General features: G+C 45.3%; 1 protein-coding gene and 1 long non-coding RNA gene across 2 annotated transcripts in view; one reads left to right on the forward strand and one right to left on the reverse strand.

Annotated features, from left to right (window-relative positions):
* The first annotated feature begins 439 nt into the window (after positions 1-439).
* On the forward strand, positions 440-1,518 carry LOC121945846. Its single transcript, XR_006105977.1, has 3 exons — positions 440-497; positions 626-684; positions 1,437-1,518. It is a non-coding gene; the product is annotated as an uncharacterized LOC121945846 (long non-coding RNA).
* A 1,180-nt stretch (positions 1,519-2,698) lies between these two features.
* LOC121945844 (SREBF chaperone) overlaps positions 2,699-17,283 on the reverse strand; it is a 33,572-nt gene continuing 18,987 nt past the window's right edge. The window contains 14 exon segments of the mRNA XM_042490194.1: positions 2,699-3,113; positions 3,194-3,400; positions 6,198-6,278; positions 7,216-7,382; positions 8,562-8,644; positions 8,772-8,857; positions 9,649-10,189; positions 11,669-11,784; positions 11,930-12,131; positions 12,533-12,682; positions 13,652-14,025; positions 15,336-15,548; positions 16,844-16,942; positions 17,041-17,135. Of these exon segments, the coding sequence (XP_042346128.1) occupies positions 2,868-3,113; positions 3,194-3,400; positions 6,198-6,278; positions 7,216-7,382; positions 8,562-8,644; positions 8,772-8,857; positions 9,649-10,189; positions 11,669-11,784; positions 11,930-12,131; positions 12,533-12,682; positions 13,652-14,025; positions 15,336-15,548; positions 16,844-16,942; positions 17,041-17,135 (2,660 nt within the window). The 3' untranslated portion in view covers positions 2,699-2,867.

Raw genomic sequence — 17,283 nt, forward strand, 5'->3', positions numbered from 1 at the left:
TGTTTGTTTTTTTGGCCGAGTAGTCGTCATTAAGGAGTAACGTACGTAGGCGGGGTGGACCGGAGCTCCTGATGCCGGCTCTCATGCTGCATCGCCTTTCTTTCTTTCTGACGTGAGGAATCAGCCACACTTCCAAAATGAAACTGAAGGGAGCGTCTTCTGTTCCAATATCGCCCGTCGCAGAGCCTTTGCTTCGTCTTATTTACGTTGGCGAGCTGTGTCTAGTCTCGGACGTGAGGAAGCACGTTGAACACGTAGTGACATAGCACACTGAGGAAGCAAAGGCAGCAGATCACGCCCTCCGCTGTTCAGAAAAAGTATCACGGTTCATTTTTCATATCACCGATAAAAATCTCACATATTTTCTGTCGATTTTTGACTGCCTGGCAATGTGTCGTTACATCTGTAACATCACCGTTCTGTCTGTGTCTTCTTCTCAGCTGGCGTACCTGCAGAGCTCCCTGGACAAACTCACTGAAGCCATCAAACTGGCCAAGGTAAACTCTGTCTGTCTCTGTCTGAGACCTGTGTCCTCCTGTTGGACTGAACTGTCCTCTGTCTCTGTGTGAGACCTGTGTCCTCCTGTTGGACTGAACTGTCCTCTGTCTCCTCTCCGTCCCCCAAGGGTCAACCTGACAGCGTGCAGGAGGCCCTCAGGTTCACCATGGACGTCATCGGGGGAAAGTGAGCAGCACACCACACAAAAACCAGTCACAGTCCACAGATACCAGTCACAGTCCACAGATACCAGTCACAGTCCACAGATACCAGTCACAGTCCACAAAAACCAGTCACAGTCCACAAAAACCAGTCACAGTCTGCAGATACCAGTCACAGTCCACAAAAACCAGTCACAGTCTGCAGATACCAGTCACAGTCCACAAAAACCAGTCACAGATACCAGTCACAGTCCTCGTTTTCATGTAGTCTCACTGGTGTTTTACTTGTGTTTTACTGGGGTCTTAACTGGTGTCTCACTGGTGTTTTACTGGGGTCTTAACTGGTGTCTCACTGGTGTTATTCTGGGGTCTTAACTGGTGTCTCACTGGTGTTATTCTGGGGTTTTACTGGGGTCTTAACTGTTGTCTCACTGGTGTTTTACTGGGGTCTTAACTGGTGTCTCACTGGTGTTTTACTGGGGTCTCGACTGGTGTCTTACTGGTCTTTTACTGGGGTTTTACTGGGATCTTACTGGTGTATTACTGGGGTCTTAACTGGTGTTTTACCGGGGTTTTAACTGGTCTTTTACTGGGGTCCAACTAGTGTTTTACTGGGGTCCAACTGGTGTTTTACTGGGGTCTAACTGGTGTTGTACTGGAGTCTTAGCTGGTGTCCTACTGGTGTTTTTTATTGGGGTCTTAACTGGTGTTCCAATGGGGTCTAACTGGTGATCAAAGTCAGTATTTTAAGTGTTTTCGTTTAACTTTGACCTGCAGGTTTAATTCTGCCAAAAAGGACAACGACTTCATCTACCACGAGACGGTCCCATCTCTGGAGACCCTCACCTCCGTCAAAGGTACCACAACCCGCTGCACTGTGTGTGTGTGTGTGTGTGTGTGTGTGTGTGTGTGTGTGTGTGTGTGTGTGTGTGTGTGTGTGTGTGTGTGTGTGTGTAGATCCACCTCAAGTTCTGTTATGAAGCTGTGTTGAAGCACGCTGAACATGTCCTGCAGAGACACGGCATTGCTGCCGCCGCCACCGTCTGCAGGAACACCAACTCTGCAGCCACAAAGGTCAGACTGACTCTCAGGTTAACCCTTTCACTGCAGAGAAACACAAACAGACTAAAATAGAAAGCTCCGTCACCGCAGGCATGAACTCAAACAGTTCTGTAGATAATCTGTCCTCTGCTCACATCACTAACCTTCAGAATAAATCAGTCAGAGACGACGTTTGTATCAAAGACTCTTTATTTCAAAATTAGTACAAAGTCTGTTTGTTACAAAATAAGTTAGGCTGCTACGACCTGCAGGCGTTGTCCACACGCTCAGCGCCGCCCGCCGCCTCAGAGCCCGTCCGATCGGTGCAGCCCTCCACCTGGAGGAGGAGGTACGCCGAGCTCGACTCAGAGAAACACTGAGGTCACACAAAGGGTTAAAGCGAGGCCGTTAATCTATTAGTCATTTTATTTCGTCTCTAACTCTTCATTAGTCGGTTTAACCCTTTGTTAACCAATCAGATTTTTCTCTGAGCTTGAGTGTTTTGTTTGTTTGTTTTTCGCAGGAAGTGAAGCGTCCTGCGAGGGCTGGACAGGAAGTGTTTACGCAGATGAAAAAGCAATTTCAGTAAACGGAGACAATCAAATCTCTAAATGTCTTCAGCCGATGTAAACGTGGTCGGGTGGCGGCGGCGGCGCAGAACAGTCCGTGTTCTCATCCAGACGGAGGTCAGCTGACGAAGCACGCAGGGGCCCCTGAAGCTGAACGAGGGGCCCCTGCGTGCTTCATCAGCTGACCGACACACTTCAGTGTTTCCACATTACAGAAGTGATTTTTCACCAACAGCAGCCTGACGATCAGCCGCCGACATCATCACTGTGTTTATAAACAAACTGTCGCTAATAAATAAACGATTTATACAAATAAAAACAGGCGTTTCACCTCACACACTCGCCACCAGCGCTCACACACTCACCATTAGCCGCTCCTCTCACACACTCACCATTAGCCACTCCTCGCTCTCACACAGGTTTACACACACACACACACACACACACACACGTATAAAGGCGCTGCTCGTCCTGACAGGAAGTGGCCTGCAGTGCCGGCTGTTGCTGCACGCCGCCGAAAGCAAGCGCAGCAGCAGGAATATTAAAAAAGATCCAGTTACGAACGAGTGTCACCACGGTAACGTCCCTCCGTCTGTCCTCAGTCCAGCTTCTCCAGCACCGAGGGGACGTACACCAGGCTCAGCTCGCTGCCGAAGTCACAGATGATGGCGGCATTGTCGAGTACCAGCAGCTGGCGGACACCCTGCCCGTCGCTGCTCTGGCCCAGGTACACCGTCTGCAGCAGGTCGCCAAAGTTCAGGTCCCAGAAGGAGACGCAGCCCTGACCCCCCGTCACCAGGAGGGACTCTGAGATGACCCCCAGACTGGCTCCACAGCCCACGTCCTGCCGGGAGAGAGGGGACAGGTTGGAGAGGCAGTGGGCGGTAAGTAGACGACGGCGAGCAGAGGGAGGGAGGAGCTTACCTGCTGGATGGAGTACAGTTTAATCCCCGTGCTGCGGTCCCAGATACAGATGAGGTCATCCAGCCCCGAGCTGATCACACAGGATGTGGTGCAGACCAGGGAGGTGACATCACCACGGTGACCATAAACATGGCTGACACGACTCCCTGTCAGGACATCCCACAGACAGATGGCGCCATCCTGACCACCGCTCGCCAGAACCATCGTCTGACGGAAGAGAAATCAAGGTGAGGACATCTTTACGGTCTGTTTGATTGTTAGGCCTTTACTTTCTAATCAATATTTCTGTGTTTGGTCAGTCAGTGCAGCACTGCAGGAAAACAAAAAAGTCATAAAGCAGTGTAACGAAAATATTTTTAAGAAGTCGAAGTACAGTATAGTATAACATGTAGAAGAAAAAAAGTCAAAGTATAGTGCCTTAATCTCGTATTGTCCTCCCGATTGCCATACACCTTTTGTCCTGTGGGGGGATTCTGACCTTGTTTGAATGTTATTTAAAGCATATTATATAAATTGTCAATCAGTGTTGTTACACCTTTAGTCTTACTTCAGTCCAACCCATTACATTTTTCCCTTTGTTTTGGAATTTAGGGCCAATAGACCTTGTTAACATAAGTATAAAAAACATATTTTGATGGCAGAAGATTTCATTTAGGGTCAGAATGACCCTCAAAGACAACACAATGGTTAAAAATTGAAAAACTTCAAAGTACTGACAAAAGAAGTCATTAAATTATAGACAGAAGTTGTAGTAAAGCATGACAAAAAGTCAGTTTAATATGAAGACCAAACAGTCAGTATGACATGTTGAAGAGAAAGTCATGTAGTACGTCAAAAAAACTGCCAAAATGAGTCATAGCATAATGTCTCGAAATTCTCTACCATTAGACTTTCTGACTACACGACAACTTCAGAAATACGCTGGAAATCTCTACATCCTACAATATGGAGTTTTCAGCATTTGAAATGTCGACTTTTTGGACCATTTGTTCGACAAACACTACTATAATGATATCCAAAATGCTATGCTGTGACATTTTCGGACATTTAGAATCAGAATTTCTTGCGCTGTTTTTTTTCCAAACATTTGAAAATGCCAACTTCCAACAAAGATGCTAATCGGGCTACTTGCTGCAAAATAAATACTGTACAAAACGCACGTATTAAATAGGTTTACACTTTCGTGTGAAAGCTCGACAGAATAAAATAGGAGTTTAACTGAGTATGTCAAAACTCTCAAACTTTGACAAGTCCAGAAAACCGCTGAAAACCATATAGTATAGCATGTAGAGGCATGTTATTGTATACAGTGTTGAAAAAACATCCAAAAACGCCAAAAAACCCATACAAAAACATGTTTAAAAAATGACGAAAAAAGCAAAGCTGTAGTATGGCAAAAATGTCCAAATTTGACATGTCCAAAAAACATTTTAAAACCACTTGTATAGCATGTTGAGGCATGCAATAGTATACAGTGTTGAAAAAACATCCAAAAACAGCCGAAAAACCCATAAAATAGCATACTAAAAAATGTACCAAAAAGGCAAGGCTACAGTATGGCAAAAATGTCTAAATTTGACATTTCCACAAAACAGCTGAAAACCACTTAGTATAGCATGTAGAGGCATGTTATAGTATACAGTGTTGAAAAAGCCCCAAAACCCATGAAACTGTATGTTGAAAATATGACAAAAATGGCAAGGCTATAGTATGGCGAAAATGTCAAAATTTGACTTGTCTAAAAAAACAGCTGAAAACCACTTAGAATAAAAACTAGAAGCATGTTATTGTATAAAGAGTTGAAAAAACATCAAAAAACACCAGTAAATCCATAAAAACCATGTTGAAAAAATGACCAAAAAAGCAAGGCTATAGTATGCCAGAAATGTCAAAATTTGACATGTCGAAAAAAACATACCTGGTTGCATACCAGTTAGAATAACAACTAGAGGCATGTTATTATATATAGAGTTGAAAAAACATCCAAAACTGCCCCCAAACCCATAAAATAGCTTGTTGAAAAAATGACGAAAAAAGCATGGCGAAAATGTCAAAATTTGACGTGTCCAACAAACAGCTGAAAACCACTTAGTATAGCATGTAGAGGCATGTTATAGTAAACAGTGTTGAAAAAACATCCAAAATTGCCCCCAAACCCATAAAATAGCTTGTTGAAAAAAATGACCAAAAAAGCAAGCTAAGCATTTTCCAATAGTTTTTTAGTATGGCGTTTTTTGACATAGTATACTATAATTTTTTCACAATTTCGAAATGTTGACTTTTCGTACCGTTCGTTCAATGAACAATACAATGATCATCTTCTAAATGCTTGACTACAAATGCATATACGACATTTGGAACTCTGACTGTTACGACCATTTTTTTGACATCTAAACTATGACTTTTTTCTACATTTTGAAATGTTGACTTTCGGACTGTTTTTTTGACGAAAAGAAGTATAATCATCTTCAACATGCTACACTGACTTTTTTCGACATTTGGAACAATTAATTTTTCGACCATTTTTTTGACATACTATAGTATGTCGTTTATCAGCTTACTATGACTTTTTCACAGTGTTTTTGATGTGCTACACTACAATCTATGACTTTTACTATGACTTTTTTTTGACATTTTAAAGAATAATTTTTTTGACTTTTTTCAACATGCTCTGGTATGGCGTTTTTTGATATCCTATACTATGACTTCTTAAGCGTTTGAAATGTTGACCTTTTGGACTGTTTTTTTTTAATGATTGATACTATAATCATCTTCAACATGCTCTACTATGACTTTTTCTGCATTTAAAATGTTGACTTTTTGGACTGTTTTTTGGACGAACAATACTGTAATCATCTTCAACATGCTATGACTTTTTTGGACATATGATACTTTTATCAGATTTTTAGACATGCTGTGCTGTAACCCCAGTTTCACAGTCAGTCATCAGCACCAGTGCTGTTCCCTAAAGTTGTCCACATCAGAGCGTCACTGTGTTACTGACCTGGTCTATGTAGATGGCTGTGATCCCTCCAGAGTGACCCTGCAGGGTGAAGAGGCAACACGAGTCCTCCAGACGATAAACCTGATCAATAACACAACAGAAAGCATAACTAAAATAACTGTTCGGTAATGTTTGCTGTGGGTAACATTCTGTGAGCTGCAGCATTTCGCATTTTAACCGTGAAATATCTGGAACATGAGAGCAGCTGCATATTGATTTTCTTCTTACACACCATCATGTGTTAGTATGTTAGTGATTGGGGTGTTACAGTGTATTTCATTGTGTTACAGTGTGTTACAGTGTATTAGTGTATTTCAGTGTGTTGCAGTATGTTACAGTGTATTTCAGTGTGTTACAGTGTATTAGTGTATTACAGTGTGTTACAGTGTGTTACCGTGTATTAGTGTATTACAGTGTGTTACAGTGTATTACAGTGTGTTACAGTGTATTTCAGTGTGTTACAGTGTGTTACAGTGTATTACAGTGTATTGGTGTATTACAGTGTGTTACAGTGTGTTAGTGTATTACAGTGTATTACAGTGTATTAGTGTATTACAGTGTGTTACAGTGTATTTCAGTGTGTTACAGTGTATTTCAGTGTGTTACAGTGTATTAGTGTATTACAGTGTATTACAGTGTATTTCAGTGTGTTACAGTGTATTAGTGTATTACAGTGTATTAGTGTATTACAGTGTGTTACAGTGTATTAGTGTATTACAGTGTGTTACAGTGTGTTTTGTGTGTTTCAGTGTATTTCATTGTGTTACAGTGTATTACAGTGTGTTACAGTGTATTAGTGTGTTACAGTGTGTTACAGTGTATTACAGTGTATTGGTGTGTTGCAGTGTATTACAGTGTGTTACAGTGTATTACAGTGTATTAGTGTGTTACAGTGTGTTACAGTGTATTAGTGTGTTACAGTGTATTACAATGTATTAGTGTGTTACAGTGTATTAGTGTATTACAGTGTGTTACAGTGTGTTGCAGTGTATTACAATGTGTCACAGTGTGTTAATACCCGGACTGTGTGGTCCTGGCTGCCGGTGACAACCCTCCCGGCAGCCGCTCGCAGCACGGTGATTGGCTTCTGGTGAGCGCACTGAACGGAGCGTGTAAGCTGGCAGCTGATGACGTCCTCGCTGCTGTAACAGGGAGACGGAGGCACGCTGCCTCGCCCAGGAGTGCCTGACAGACAAAAAGTAGGGCATGAAGTTTCTGTCATACATCACCCTGTTTCATCTTCACCTCTGTGGGCTGCAACTAAAAATTATTTTTATAATCTGGTGAATATTTTCTTGACTCATTGTTAAAAATGCCTTTTGGCATTTCCCCCATTTAGGAGTGACATCATGACACTTCTGTTTTGTTCTAAAAAAAATAATAAAAAAAAACAATGCAAAGACACAAGAACAGAACCTGAAACAAGATGGTTTCAACATATTTCCCTAAAAAAAAATCAAACTGTTTCTGATTGAATTTTTTTGTGGATGAGTTGTTTGACTAATTATTTTAACTTTTGTTTATATTCTGAAATGTGTGAAACATGAGGTGGAACCAACAGCAGCAACTCTGAATGATTTCATTTTAAATTTATCTGAAGAGTTTTTTCTTGATTAATTCAGTGATTTTTTTTCTCTATCAAATAGTGTCCTGTGATGTCTTCAGATTAGAGCCCGACCGATATGGGATTTTTGAAGTGTATTCACACAAACAAAAATAAAGAATAAATTTAAAAAAAACATCAGTCTTCACTGACCATTCAAATAAAGAATGTAAAAAATAAAATACACATCAGAACTGTATGCTCTTTGCTGACCATTTAAATAAAGAAAACATACAATAAAATAAACAGCTAAATGAACACCAGCACTGTTCAGTATCAGTCAGTTGCTGACCATTTCGAAACCACCTGAGCATCGTTTCTGCATTATGTGGTCTATAAAAAAAGTTTTCTTATCGGCACATATTGGAAAAAATATATGCTGATGCTGACATGCTCCGTTATGTCTGTGAAAGGCTTATATCAGCTGATAATATCAGCTGACCGATAAATCGGTCGGGCTCTACTTCAGATGTCTCATTTTGTCCAACAACCAGTCAAAAACATTCAGCTAACAGGACATGGAGAGACACTAAAATTATTCATGTAAAAATTAATTCAAATGATAATCAGCTGTTGCATGCATTATCACACAGTTGTTAAACATATAATGAAGTTCTCTTTGTTCTGGATCTGTGTCACTGTATGTAAGTGCTTTCTATGTAAAGGTGACCCGTGACATTAACGCGAGCTGCAGAGGAAACAGGAGACAGCAGACTGCGAACGTTTAGAAACAAATCAGCACTGAGGCTGCTCAGCCTCACCTCTGTACTGCAGCAGACCAGGAGGTTTATTGATCTCCACGGTGAAGAAATCCAGAGAGCCGTTCAGCCGAGCCGCCACGATCCTGATGGGGACAGACAGCGAGTCACAGCTGGGACGGGACGAGGACACCGACAAACTCTTCTTCCGTGCCCAAACATCTGCTACACTTCAATAAAACTGGTGTAACCCCACCCCCATGTGTGTTTCACCTGTTGTTGAGGAAGGCCAGCGCTGTGATCCCGGAGACGCCGTCCTCATTAACACAGCGTAACGATCCCTCAACTGCATCCCACAGCTGGAACAGAACACACACACATTGGTCCGATCATTTACACACAGAGATGAGTGACGGCGAGCTGCTGTTCACCTCCGCATGGCCTGCGTCTGGTGAGACAGGTGTCCCTCAGCAGCTGTTTCATACTTAGATTAACCTGTTATCACCTGCTCCCTTTTTCAGGTCTCTGCTCCAAAACGGTCTTTGCTTAAATACAGAGTGACTGTCTGAATAATCCCAACAGCAAGAGATGAAGCTGAAGGATGACAGCATCGGTACAGATGCTACCAGTGCTGATTAAATCAAGCAACAAGACAGAATAATTCTCAGGCTGTGACGTCTTTAAATTGTCATTTTTAGGTCTGTTTGTGCTCCTGTTTGGCTCCCAGAGAGCAGAAAAACTCTTCTGACGTCACTCAGATTTCATTAAACGTCTTAAACCACCTAAAAACAACTTTTGGCTTTCTTCGAAAAAATCACTCAGACGTCTCCACATGTTTCCGCTCCTGATAAATGCACAGAATGAGCCTTTAAAGGAGTCAGGCGGACACATTCAGCTGACTCAGATCTCTGCAGCAGACGGACCGTCAGAGCGAGAACAAAAAACAACCCGCTTGACCCTGAAAACGCCGTGTTTTCAGACCAGCACGGACTGACAGGAGAAGGAGGAGCGCAGTTCGTCAGTCTGATGAAACACATGCAAGTTTAGAAAACACTCAGACTCCGAGTGCGTGTGTGTGCGTGTGTGTGTGTGTGGTGATTACATCATCATGCCGCGCTGAAGGCGTGACCATCAGAGTCAGATATTTTACCTCCAGCTTCCCGCTGCTCCTCCCAGCAGCAATCAGGTTTCCTCGCAGCTCCATGGCCCACACCGAGCTCTCCCAGTCCGCCGCCAGCGTCCCCGCGGCGCAGCCTCGCTCCTGGCTCAGGAGGGTGGCTATGTCCCCTGAGCTGGGTCTCCTCTGTAGCGGGGCCCCTGAGGGCGGCGAGGACGAGGCCGAGGATGGAGACGGGAAGGTAGAGGGGGAGGGGGGCTCGTGCTCAATGTAGGCACGCTCCACCAGACCGCCAAAGTCGAAGCCATCCCTGGGTGGGGTGCAGAGGTGGGAGGGGGGCTGGGAGGCAAAGTTGGTGTCGATGAGCGGCGTGAGGTCAGGCTGGTCCGTGAACAGAGCGGGCCGGGCAGGAGCCGAGCGCCGCCTCAGTGGGTAGCCCCGCTCCTCCTCCGAGAGCCCGTCAGCAGCGACGGACGAGCCGCGGGCCTCCGAACACTCTGAGTCCGTGGCTCCGCCCACGCCGTCCCAGCCATCACGTTGCTCCCAGCAGCCACTGCTGCTGCTGCGCCTGAGCCTGAGGACGAAACGCCACACCCAGTTACCCACAGAGAAATCACACCTAATCATGTAACCCAGTATAGGTTATAGGACGCGCAGGATGTTGTTAATTTTCAGATTTAAAGAAAAAAAAAGGAACTGAGTCCTCAGTACAACCGTCATGAATCCAGGTGCTCCTCTTTCTATTAATCTCATTGTATGCAATGCACAGCAGGCACCATCAGAGCTCGGTCTGTGGTCCCTGCTGCTGGAACAGCTGAGCTCAGAGACATGGTGACACCTTGTGGTGGAGGAGGAGTTAGACGATTGTAACAAGCCGACGGCCTTCAGGCAGAGACGGCGAGGGGTAAACACAGCAAGGCCGTCATGTAGCGCGCACCGTGCTGAACCCTCAGGAAGAAATACGACAAACTGCCGAGCCAAGCTCAGGTCCTCAGGCACTGAGCGGGAGCGAGAGGACAGCTGCCGACACAGAGCCTCTGAATGCCCCCCAATCTTTAATGTGTAAGTGTGTGTGATGTTAAAGTGCGCTCTAAAGGGTTAAACCTTTAAAGCTTGCTTTAACATCAAACACGCTCACACATTAACCCTTTAGAGCCCGCTTTAATATCACACACAATCCTTTAAAAGCCAGGTTTTTGTCATGATGCCACTATGGTTTTAGATGAAAGAAACACAAAATGGACTATTTTCAATATCCATCATGCTCAGTATGTTATTGTAGTATTATTATACTATTATTATAGTCTGGGATATGTCAGTGATCAGCAGCTACATTGACCGTGACAGGTCACCTAGTGGAAATAGCATGTATTTCCTCCATGTCTCCAAAATGAGACAAACTGTCCCTAAAGGGTTAACTTCTATCAAACAATAAAACCACACATTATCACGTGTCATGGGAAAAAATGTTGATGTGGTGTCAGCAGGAAGTCTGCGCCACATGACAATGTGAACATCAAAGAAAACAAACGTGTTGAAACCACTGACTGTATATAAAGATGGATGGCATGAACACTGCCCAAAGTAAGCTTATTTGGTCTGCATCGCCCCCTGGTGTCTCACTGCAGTACAGGTCCTAAACCCCGCCCCTCCAACTAAAAAGTCAAAGTACACACCAAGTAACTGTTTCCCAGAGACAGTTTCTGTCACTGCAGGTAGCTCTCATCACTCTGATGTTTCTTCAGGTGTTTGTTTTGATACGTTTGGTTTTAATGAGTTATTAAATTAGACGGCTTTTCCGTCATGATTGACAGCCGTGACAGCCAATCCATGCGCTCACATTCAATGGAGTGCTCACTATTGGTCGGACAGGTGTTGGAACTCCCCCACCGCGGATATCGTAACTGTGCAGATGCAGGGCTTCCAATGACATCACCCTCGCAAGATAGTAACGCTCGTATCCGGGATATTTTAACCTCACTTCAGCATAGTGGGGGTTAGTGGGGGCGCCTCGTCCATCTTTATTTACAGTCTATGGTTGAGACCTTCTTACTTGTGGTTCGGGATGACAGTCAAACAGTCGCCAGTCTGAGCATCCCAAACACGAATCTGTCCCGCCAGGCAGCAGCTGGCCAGCAGCATCCCGTCACTCGCCAAACACTCAATGTCCTGAGAGACACAGAGACAGAGAGTGAGCCTGTCCGTCCTCCAGACGGAGACACCATGACATCTGCAGTAGAGCATCCTGGTGTCTCCGTCTGTCCCAGTCTGAGGCTGTGTGGTTACATCAAATGATCTGAGTCTGATTACGTACCATACTGTGGCCCCTCAGCAGCAGCGGCGAGATCTCACTGACAGGCGGCGAGTAGCCGTAATCGTCGCAGGGCAGGTCCCCTCGGCGCCGGCGCCCATGAGCCATGCCGTTCTGGCCGTAGTTGCGAGGGCAGAGAACCCGGTAAAGACAGAAGAGGAGCAGAACCAGCAGGACGCCCGCTGCCAGGCCCAGTGCCGCCACCCTGCAGGAGGGGCGGAGTCAAACACAGGTTAACGCTGCAGCTCCTTCCTGTTAACGTGGCCGTGACAGACTGAAACCTGGAACATCTACGTCCCCAACCGCGTGTCTACATCCCCACGCTCATCAGGTCAGTCGTTTGTGTTGCAATATTTACTGTGACAGGTTCACACACACACACACACACACACACACAGACACACACACAGACACACACACACACACACACACACACACATATACACACACTGTCTGCTGCAGGGGAATGTTCTGTTCACACTCATGACTTAAATCACATGCATACAGTCAGCTGCTGAAACACCAACAGCTTCATATCTGCTATGAGTGAGTGTGAGTGTGAGTGTGTGTGTGTGTGTGTGTGTGTGTGTGTGTGTGTATACTGACTTGTAGAGGGTCAGGTCTGTCTGGAGATCAGCTGAGACTTTGGGGATGGATGGCGGCGGATGTCTGGTGTCCTGAGGGTGGCGAGTCTCGATGGCCTCCTGAGGACTCAGGTGAACGGTGACGGGGATGACAGGCAGGATGCTGATGTATCTGAGAAACACAGGAAGCATGTTCGTTTACACACGCCTGATGGTCATCTGCAGATTCACATGACGATCTCAGTTCACGCAGGTGACAACACGCCAAGATGTCACTGTGGAGGACGTCTGTCCACCACTTCTTTAGATTTCATTCAAACCACAGACTGTCAGATCAAGATAGCAGGACCGCTTCACAAATCAACTCAAGCCGCGCCACGCCACGCCACATCCCATCATGCCACCCCACGCCACATCATAAAGGTGTGTTTTCTGGTCCACAGGTGTCGACAGGTAGATCAACAGGTAGAGAACCATCACAGAACATGAGGATGATTGATACATTTCACTGAGGCCTCCACAGTTACAAAATATTTTATCATCAATGACCTGAAACTGAATCTAAACTTTAATCTGAACCTGAACCTGCAGACCAAAAAACTACAGCTGAGAGTTTCTGATAACGAACACTGCGAAAAACAACCGTTTTATTTTATACCACTGCCAGTATATAACACAATATAAAACTGTTTTATGTTTTAAAAGGTACAACTGCAGAATAACTGCAAGTACTGACCATCTTTTAACTCTGTTCTCCAGCTATCGCTGACTGGTACAGTAGTTTGTTTACCTGATGTTACAGCTGACTGGTACAGTGGTTTGTTTACCTGATGTTACAGCTGACTGGTACAGTGGTTTGTTTACCTGATGTTACAGCTGACTGGTACAGTAGTTTGTTTACCTGATGTAACAGCTGACTGGTGCAGTGGTTTGTTTACCTGATGTAACAGCTGACTGGTGCAGTGGTTTATTTACCTGATGTAACAGCTGACTGGTACAGTGGTTTGTTTACCTGATGTAACAACAGATTTTACTGTATATTATGAGATTGAAATATGTCATACGGTTTCTAAATGGATGGCATGTCAACCTGGAGAAGGCCCTTGCTGCAGGGTGGGGTACGTGTCGGGTAACGACTCACCTCTTGGCTAAAGTGATGTTGTAGTAGCTGAAGAGCGACGGCCAGTGTCTGAAGGACAACCTCCTCCAGCCCTCCTCGTCCTCCGCTCCCCATGTTATCTGTGGCACGGCAGGGGGCGGAGCCTGGGGAAGGGGCCCCCGGTGGCCTTGTGATTGGTTCTCAGGTAAGGGGGTGGGATCTGGAGCAGCGTGGATGCTGAGGGTGCTGGTAGGATCGCCTCCACGGAAGACGGGCGCCACCCCCAGGTGGGGGGGCAGGCCGCCGCCCCCCGGGTCTCCCAAAGGGCTTTGCTCCGACACCTGCGCAGCCAGGTAGGTGCGTATTCCAGCCGGGTCAGTGTAGACAAGGATGCCAATCCAGATTACCGTGCCAACCTGCAGGGGGAGCACGGTGGATGATAGTGATCAGACCGTTTAACTCGGCAGGTGAATAGAGTCTTAGCTTCACATTCATGTGTTCCTTCATGTTTTAATGCTCACTGAGCTCACACGTCATATCACACTGTTCCATCACTAGACGTCACAATGAGTCATTCCTTTCCCGACTGTCACAACAAACTGGTGATTCACACGCAGTGTGACAGTGAGCCGTCAGCAGCAGTAAACTTCACCGACACTAAGCTGAAATCACAGCTGCCGGTTTGTTGGAGTTTTTTCTGAAACCTCCTGCAGTCCACTGATGAAGCTGCGTGTCCCCTTTGTGAGAGTCGGTGTGGCGCTTGTCACTGAACTGACAGACTCAGAGGAACTTCCTGTCAGTCACTGATGCACTGAGCATGCTGACTGCAGCTGATCATGGATCAGTCTCACTGACAGGAGACAGGGGCCAAGTCCTCAAGGGGGACCACAGGGGTCACCTCTGAGCCCTTTGTTGTTTACGGTATACATAAACTGCATTGGGCGGAAAATACTGAACTCCGTCCTGTGCTGTTGACTGTCCTTTCTGCTTCGGCTTTTTAGTATTTTCAGTTTGCATTCGGCAGAGCACAAGAACACCTTTGTAAACTGCAACGTATTCAAAACGCAGAAAAAAAACACAAAACTTACGGTTTTCACCATGTCAAGATAAGTGAAATCCGCACTGTCAGAGAAAACTTTTACTAGTGTCAACAAATTCAGTTGGAGTCTATTTTTTTGATGTGCTGAATATGAATCCGGCTCCCAGGGCCCTGAGAGTCGTCACTGACGGTGGATCTCTTGTTGTGTCTCCTACTGTAAACTCAGCCATCCTGCTTTACATACACGCCGCCTCAGTCACCGGGGCGTTTTCATTTATGAAGCCATAGTTGGCAAAATTCTTCAATCCTGCAAAGACAGATTCTATCTCTGTGTGAAGGACTTTGTGAATCCTGTCGAGCCTAAGACTGAACTGTAAAAAAAGCTGTTAGTTTCTGAGCAGTTGGAGCAGAAACAACCAGCAGGACGATGTGAAGCTTCAGCACACAGAAACGCTGAAGGAGTTTCCGGTGAAACCTGTTGCACCCCGGCTGTCTGTGTGTGAATGTTTGATCTCATGTTACTGAAATCTCTGTGCTTTCATGTTTGATTTGCTGCTGAAACTCTGTGCTGCTGCAGCTCTCCGTCACATCGCCCTGGGAAAAAACACATCTTTGATCTGGAATAAAGGATCGACTGACAGGAACAAAACATGACTCCACACACTGCCTCTCAATCCAGCGTCTCACCATGATGATACGCTGCGCCAGCCGTGTTCGGGCCAGGAAGTAGACCACACGCAGCCTCTTGGGCAGCCGCAGGTTCCTGAAGGCCGGCGTCTGCAGCGTGATGGTGTGGGGGGAGGGCCGCGGCGGAGGTGGGACCTCCCGAGGACGCAGCAGGCCGGGCTTCGGCGGCGGCAGTCCCGCTTCGGCTGGCAGCCGGCGGTTCAGATCAGCCAGCTGAGGACAAGAGGACACGTTGAGACATGACGGAGACATCCCAGTTCAAGAGATGACGACTCCTAAGAGAGATATTCACTGAGAGAGACTGAGGTTTAACCACATATTGAACAGGCAGCACGCATTCTCCAGAGGGTTTACAGCAGAGCCCCTGTGTGTTAACCCTTTGAAACCTGAACGAGGATGCCTTTCAAAAATAGAAAAAATCACAGAGACGAGCTGAAAAAAGGATCAAACAATTAAAATAATTTTGTAACATTACTTAAAATATGTAATATGACAATAATAAATATAATTTTCATTAATCTGGAGACATTTTTACCCTAGCTTCTTTTAAATAATTTTCTAAATCTACTAATTTCTTGCAATTTGTAAAATACTCCTTACAAAGTTGGTCTTTTTTTTCTGGTGTTGTTTGAGAGAAATCGCCCCAGTGAGCTCAGAGGGTTAAATACTGCAGGCTCGCCGTTGGTCAGGAACAAACGCTCGCCGTTGGTCAGGAACAAATGCTCGCCGTTGGTCAGAAACAAACGCTCGCCGTTTGTCAGGAACAAACGCTCGCCGTTTGTCAGGAACAAACGCTCGCCGTTGGTCAGGAACAAACGCGTGGCCGTGAGAAAATGATCTGGAAATTATCCGAAAAAAAGGAGAAGTGTTCCCTCCTTTACATCCGTTTTCGTGCCTTGATCCGGGTCTCGTGGTCAGCTGAGCTGAGCTCCTTCTGTTGGACCCCGAGGTGTTCTGACCGGATATAAAATCCCTCCAGCGTGTCCTGGGTCAGCCTTGGGGAAAACTGCTAAAATGCTCAGAAAACTTTATGATTCTATATTTAAAATGATGTTACAGATAATTATTTATATATAATTTGTTCGCAGCTTGTCAGGGTTGACTTTTCTTTTTTTCACTCATTTTCAGGTAATTTCCTCATTGCACCTTTAACTAATTTCATGCAAATTTGCTCAAGTTTCAGAAGGATAACCTCCAAAATAAAACTCCATTTTAAAGCCATTTGAAATCATGAATCACATTTTTCAGTCACCAAATCAGATTTTAGAAGCTGCTGAAATGTTTCACTTACTGCACATTATCTCTCCAAACATGACAATCAAAACTCATTTATCGAAAACAATTACAAATGAGCAGGCAACACATTGTGATTGTAAAGTAAGAGATGTTTAAAATGGTCATTTAAGAGGATGTTTAACGGCCTGATGTTTCTGTGGCTGAGACGTCAGAAACCTTTAATCCACCAGCAGACTGATGGTTTCTCTCTGTGCTCCTGTGACTGTTCTCACCTCCATACGTCGGATGTCTATGGAGAGAACGGTGGTGAAGAAGAACATCTGCAGGAAGAAGTCCGACACCAGCCCGACCACAGCGAACAGGCAGAACTCCTGCAAACAGCAATGAGACAACGCTTCTGTCAGGCTCAGAGACTGTGTCTGTGTCTCTCAGAGTGTCTCTGAGAGTGTCTCAGTGTCTCCGTGGTTACCTGGATGGCTGGCACCAGGGTGAAATATCCGATGAGGATGATGCAGAGTTCAGTGAACATGTTCTTCATGATGGACCAGCTCTCGTTACTCAGACCTGCACAACACAAGACATTTAACAACAGACACTCACTCATTCACTCACTCACTCATTCACTCACTCACTCACTTATTCACTCACTCATTCACTCACTCACTCACTTATTCACTCACTCATTCACTCACTCATTCACTCACTCATTCAC

The sequence above is a fragment of the Plectropomus leopardus genome, chromosome 7 (genome assembly GCF_008729295.1).
Source record: "Plectropomus leopardus isolate mb chromosome 7, YSFRI_Pleo_2.0, whole genome shotgun sequence".
NCBI classification, from domain to species: domain Eukaryota; kingdom Metazoa; phylum Chordata; class Actinopteri; order Perciformes; family Serranidae; genus Plectropomus; species Plectropomus leopardus.